This window comes from Haliotis rufescens, unplaced genomic scaffold, assembly GCF_023055435.1.
Source record: "Haliotis rufescens isolate VD_foot unplaced genomic scaffold, xgHalRufe1.0.p SCAF_17, whole genome shotgun sequence".
NCBI lineage: Eukaryota > Metazoa > Mollusca > Gastropoda > Lepetellida > Haliotidae > Haliotis > Haliotis rufescens.
In genome coordinates this window covers 29,094,947-29,101,504 of record NW_025963857.1, presented here as the reverse complement: position 1 = coordinate 29,101,504, position 6,558 = coordinate 29,094,947, and the positions used below count along the sequence as shown (strand labels likewise).

Below are 6,558 nucleotides of genomic sequence, written 5' to 3'. Positions count from 1 at the left end.
TACATACTATCTGAACATGGCTCAGAACGAACTTCACATATGAGCTGCAGTGGGAGCAGTGTACTAGTTATAATTCACAACGTGTTTCACTACATATCCTCTGTCAATGTGATAGCTCACAATAGATCTGAGAAACTGTGTCACAGTGTACGCGTATCACGTGATCACATGCATTCTCCCCGACGGCTTGATCATGTCACGTGATCATCAATACAGGGAGGCGACAACAGGGAAGTAAGACGTTGTCTACCTCGGGTGCTCGTCCATGTTGCAGTATCTGTAAAGGTAAAACACTAGGTCACTGTTGAAAAATAACTTGATTCTTCTGTTTTCGCAATCAGTCTACCCAACACTTAAAAGTTAATACACTCATAGATTTGAGATATGGTCGACTTGAGGTAAATTGCCCTTCGATAACGAAAGTAGCTGCAAAAACCCCGTCCAGCAGGTTGAAGCAGAGACCATAAAGAAGCAGTTTATCACAAACCATCAGCTACGGTCTGGTATGTAACACCCCGACAGCCTACTGTTACCAAATACACAAAGTCAGTAGTACTTTGATCATGATTGTGTTTAGACCCACATCATATAGCTTATAATTTATATTAACACGGTATAAAAAAATAAATTAATTGTAGCCATGATTAATAAAGAAAAAATCTACAGAAAATAACATATATAATGATCGTCTAAATATGTACAGTTTTCTTCAGTGCGCCATGTGATAGAAACCTAACTGAAACAAAGTTGATAGGTATGTTAAACTTACAAAGAGATGATGAATACAATGGTAAAAATAAAATAAAAACAGATCTTCAAAACTGTAATTCCGATATCAATAAAAATTAGAAACTTTGTAGAATGTTTCAAAAGATATATTCGGATCACAATCACGGACAAAATGCATATTATGTCGTCTTCGATATGGTAATTTAACTATAGATATATGACTGAAATCATAAATAATAACACCTAAATATTTTTGGTACCAAGCAAAAGGGTAAATCTGACTGAATGTAAAAATATTTATTTCAGGACCGATAATAGAAAAACATTCGCCTTAATGCATGGGGAAATAATTTCAGAAACATTCAGAATTAGTTGCATTTCTGGAGTCAAAATCAGAAATTTCGCGACCGCCCCATTTGTTAATGGCACTAAACTAATTATTAACACATCTTCTTTTTATACACCTCGGTAACCAAGGACGTTCACTGAGCATTAGTGGCAGTTATAGAAAAGCACAGTCTGCACTTTTGACGATTTTACATGTGCGCCTTTATTGCTCACTCGGACTAAGACAAAGCGTGAACACATTCATCGAATACAATGACAACGATATGCTTCAGAGCACCAACAAGTATCAGTTGTAATGTTGACAATGATTAGAAGTACATGAGCGTATATATATATTTTAAAATATATCCTTTAGCATAGAAAAAAATGACGATAACGATGACCGCAGTGAACGCGTTTCCGCTGTGATGCGCAGTACAAGCCGTAGCGCTGACGGTTTCGCGGCTGGGGGGATGTTCGATCTGTTTTATGGTCTCTGGCTGAACTATGTGTGATATGTGAATTGTCTTCCTAAAACAACGTATCAATAAGTTTGTATATATCACGTATTTGTGAGTTATGCATATGCATATTAGAGTTATGCCGAATATAGAATCGTGCCCCTCTCGAAGGTTCATATTGGCGTATGAACACGAGAACTGTTTCAAACAAGAAGGATAACTCTACCCGCGTCATCGAGGTGGAACATTGCTTAGTGTCGCGTTATACAACTAACAAGCTTTAATATTCAAAGCTCGTTCAGAAAAAAAGAAGATATACAATCTCATCAACTACTGTAAAGAGATGTAGCTGAGTACAAAGTATGCGCTGGATATAACATAAATGTAATTATGTGGGAGTGACATTCCTATAAACCTGAATATATGTACGTCATTAGGGTAATTTACCACCCAAAATATTTATTACATTACAATTTCCAATCAGTAAACGATAGCTTTCATCGAGAGATTTCCTTTACAAATTTCGAAATACAATGTTATTCGTTCGAATCTTATAAATATTTTCGTTGATGATTTGTGGTATACCGTCATCTCAATGTTGTGAATAAATTTTGAGGAATCAATTTTTTTCTAGCAACCTATGTTTTCTTGTTCAGTTATCAATTGTTAATGTAATAAAGGTATGTGGCACGGAACTGAAATGACACGGAGGTGTGTATAGGGGTATCTAAGAGAACCAGATAATCATCAAAATATGTATTTATAGCAAATAAATCCCCTTAAAATATGTTACTACTACCAAGCAAAAGGTTTTGATATTTATAATCCATTTACCTGAAAAAGACATTCTTTAAAAGCATTGTGATTTATCGGCGCGTCTGTAGCCTAGTGGTACACTTAAAACTAAAATGTCACAGAATATTACAACAGCTATCTGATATGCCCAGGTTAACATTATTAACTAGAAACAAAACAGGAAGACAATTTGCTCCCAGATACATTCCGGAAACCTTTCGGATTCAAATAATTCTTATAATACTTATTTGAACAAGATGCACCCCACATATTTTGACAATTTTGGGGGAAGGTATCCGGAAAACGGAACCTTCTCTTTTGTTGCTGTGTTTGAAAATTACAACTATGGTAGACCTACCCGTTCCTTGAGTATAAAGTAGCATTATGCATTGAATACCAGTTTTCATCACTGGCCTCGAAGGATCCTTGGGCAACGAAATTGATATTTAATGTACAGCCAAGATCATAGGATCACTTCACGAAACGTTCATTAATGATTCTGTGAAATGTGTAGATGAGCGTTAATAATGATATGTAACATGTTATATTATAAGACAGTGATATTCAGGGAGAAAAGTAACATATGGAAAGTCATACCTTCCAAATATGTCAGTGTAACTGTAACCGGCTGCTAGCTTTCTTTTGAAATGAGAACAAAGCTGATACAATGGCCAAGACAAAGTAAACCATTGCATACAACACAAATCTGTGAGATGCCATGTTAATATCACATTAAGTTCATCGATCAAGATTGAAATAGGAATTAAATTGATTTGATTTATTTGCTGTATTGTTTAAGGTAATTATGATGTCAGCAAGCATTACCTTTTGGAAGGGGTGACTATTAAAGTAATAAATGATGGAGACAATATTAAAAATAACAGAACTAGGGCTTATGCCCCAACAAAAATGTTTTTTGAACAAACTTGTATTGAAGTTATAGCTTAATCAGTTAATTTATTTCCATCAGAAATGGCCACAGCTAAGAAGCTGACAGACAACCACCTCACCTGTGGCATTTGCACGGAGGTGTTCAGAGACCCTGCCACACTTCAGTGTAATCATACATTCTGTAAGTGCTGTCTTCTGAAATACACCAAAACACAGGCTGAAGCAACGCAAGCTAAGTCCATCCGATGTCCCTCCTGTAGACAACTGACGAAGGTTGCCATCCCTGATAGTCCAGTAGAGGAATGGATCAGTCAGCTGAAAGCAAGCCACGTCATACAGGGGCTAATGGACGACTTTGGAGAAGAGGCCCGAGGTATGCTACCGTAGGATTCTTTATATCCTTTTCATTGCAATTATCTCTAATATACCTACATTGTAACGTTTGACCTAATGAAGGAAAGGGTTTGAAAAGCATTGGTATATATTACTCTTTCTCTCGGAGACGTTATTACAGTACTTTCAGATATTCATTTTGTGCTATATAGGTATTGATTGCTGCATGGTTTGCAAAAGAGAAGGGGAGATTACTCCTGCTACGTCCTGGTGTGCCACTTGTTCTGACAGCTTCTGTGAAAGATGCCTCAAGGTACACAGGAATATGTCATTGTCTAGTGATCACGAAGTGGTAGATTTATCTAAGAAGGTCCAAGGAAAATGCAAACGACTTTTCATGTGTAAAATCCACAGAGACAAACAGATAGAGCTCTTTTGTAAAGACTGTACTATTCCAATTTGTACTTTATGCTGCAGCATAAACCACAGGAAATGTGATGATGTTGTTACCATAGATAGTATGGCCACACTAGTGAAAGAACACATGACCAAAGAAACAATGAAGCTGAAGGACAAAATGAAACACAAAACTGACAATATTTCATCTGCAGAATCTTCAATTAAAAAGATAACGGAAAATGCTAGTTCTGTTAGATGTGAAATTCAAAAAGTTCGCAGGGAAGCTGTGGATTATCTTATGAGGAAAGAACAACTCCTACTCGACCAGGTTGACATATTCGAGGAGGACAATGTTCAAAACTGGAAAAGGTTCATCCAATCAGAGGAGATTGACCTTCAGATGTACCAACAACAGATAAAGATCACAACCAATGCTGTTACATCAGACTGCGATGAAGATATGTATGCCCTATATAAGCAAGCAGATATTACATCTACAGATCAAATTAAAATATTGAAAAAGGATGTAAAGAGACCGACCCGACACAGGATCTCATTCAGCCAGAATGAGGAAATATTTTTTAGACTGAATAACCTAAACCTTGGTGATGTTAAGACTCGTTCGGGCATATTTAATTTTTCCTTTTTGTTTAAAAGGTGATCACCTGCTTGACAGAGCTGTTAGAATCTACATCACAACTTTACTACGTTAGGCATCTGCTAAACTGGTGCCTTTTACTATTCTACATTTTACTTCTCTGGAGTATAACGAATAAGACGTTAAATATTTAATTGAGTCACTTTCTGTGCACATCAGATTTCATGAAGATGAGAAGATAAAACTTTTTTGTAAAGATTACAAGATGGGAATTTACACTGTGTGTCGTAGTATCAAAACGTGCTAACCATTGACACCATGACGCGTCATAGCAGACTTAATGTCACATTGTGATACTTCGACCTTTTTCTTAAATGTTCTATACGTTTAAGTTATTTGTGTTGAAAACCGGAAGACGTGTCAACTGTAGTTTGTTTTGTGGCTGTGCTTCTTTGTCAATCAGCCAAATGTTACCCAACCATTAATTCCCTTTCCATAATTTAACTTCCCGCCGTGTATTTATCGTTTCATTGTATATATGTTGTGTACTAAATGATCTGGTACAGTGTCGTGGTACAGGTATTATCCTCATTGTGTATTTGTCGTTTACTGTGTATATGTTGTGTATTAATGTTCGGGCACTGTGTTACATGTTAGGTATGTAATAAGTTTATTGATGTGGCGTCCACAGATGAAGACAGTGAGGACAAGAGACCAGTATCATCCAGCGCTCTCTTGACACGTGACAGACAAATTGAAGAGCTAAGTTATAGGAGGTCTCCTCCCTTGCAAAAAGTTTACTGTGTCAGAGTTATTAAGTCACGTGTGTGATGTTGCAAGATAGACTGTGACAGACCATGTTTGACTCCTGTTGACATAATGGAGATAAAAGTGACACTACTTACACAGGTGTGGCAAGGAAGCAATTTTACATTCATGTTACGAGAAGTACCAATGTGATAGTCAGGGAAGGGCAGCAACATTGTTCATGTGACCAGTTAAGACAAAACTCCTACGCTCCCACAGGAGACAAAACTCAGCTCAGGAGAAATCATGTATGTTGACAGCAGCGCCCACAAGGTGATTCAAGAATCGGGGCAGTTTGTCAGAGATGTTTTCACAAATGATGGCACAGAGAATCCTCGCGGTATCTCCCTAGATGAACAAGATCTGCTGTATACCATCAGCAATCAGTGTCTGAAGGTATTTAGAGTTGAATAGTAGATTAATGAATCATATAATTGACTGGTGGAAGATGAAAACAACTGTATGCAAAACCTGCCTATCAATAAGGGATTGTAATATAAAGTTGATCGTAACAGTAATGATTGACGCGGTCGAAGCACGCTCGCAACCTGATATCGATATATTTATGTAATTGTTGCAATTTGGCTGTCATCGATGTATACGCAGTTCCATGTACGCGAGTGAAGGAGTGAGTTTGGTATAACGCTTCTTTGAGTAGTATTACCGCAATGTCACAGCATATCAGCTTCAAATAGGAGGAACGCCCTAAGCGATACAGGTCGTTTGGCAGTTTGTTGCCCATGAACGTGTTCAGCGCTGACGAAACAAAAACCATAACTAGTACTAATCGGGGATTTGATCTGATTTAACACGGGGTTGTGGCACGCCTAATGGACATAATCGCATAAGCTTATGAATAAATAAATTACGAATGGTACGAACCCCTTTCTCTTTTGCATTATTTAATTGTTTTTTTGAGCGACATGGCTCACTGGCGTTGATAGAACTACTATACTGTTCACGATCAAAGAACCATTAAACCCAAGTCATTTACACATATCCTTAAAAGGATTTTGAAGAGGTATTCCCCTCAGACTTCGATTTTGTTATCTAACGAATACATAAATGATGCCAGTACCTCACATTGTCTATATTTGTTTCATTATTAGACTAAACTGTCAGTCTAAAACTAGGATGTGAAAGATCTATCTCGAGTTTGTTTTGTATTTAAAAAAACAACCGAAAATATTATCGGGACAGATCAATTAACGAGGGAGT

General features: G+C 37.1%; 1 protein-coding gene across 1 annotated transcript; it reads left to right on the top strand.

Annotated features, from left to right (window-relative positions):
- Positions 1 to 201: 201 nt before the first annotated feature.
- On the top strand, positions 202 to 4,629 carry LOC124119654 (E3 ubiquitin-protein ligase TRIM56-like). Its single transcript, XM_048397847.1, has 3 exons — positions 202 to 285; positions 3,283 to 3,576; positions 3,749 to 4,629. Exons 2-3 carry the CDS (start codon positions 3,285 to 3,287, stop codon positions 4,594 to 4,596), a joined length of 1,140 nt encoding a protein of 379 aa, XP_048253804.1. The 5' UTR covers positions 202 to 285; positions 3,283 to 3,284; the 3' UTR covers positions 4,597 to 4,629.
- The last annotated feature ends 1,929 nt before the right edge of the window (positions 4,630 to 6,558 follow it).

What these genes read in the sequence shown, in the direction of transcription:
- LOC124119654 (XM_048397847.1), top strand. Translation starts at nt 3,285, where the DNA reads ATGGCCACAGCTAAGAAGCTGACAGACAACCACCTCACCTGTGGCATT. An exon ending in CTTTGGAGAAGAGGCCCGAG is followed by an intron (nt 3,577 to 3,748) that starts GTATGCTACCGT and finishes TGTGCTATATAG; the next exon opens with GTATTGATTGCTGCATGGTT.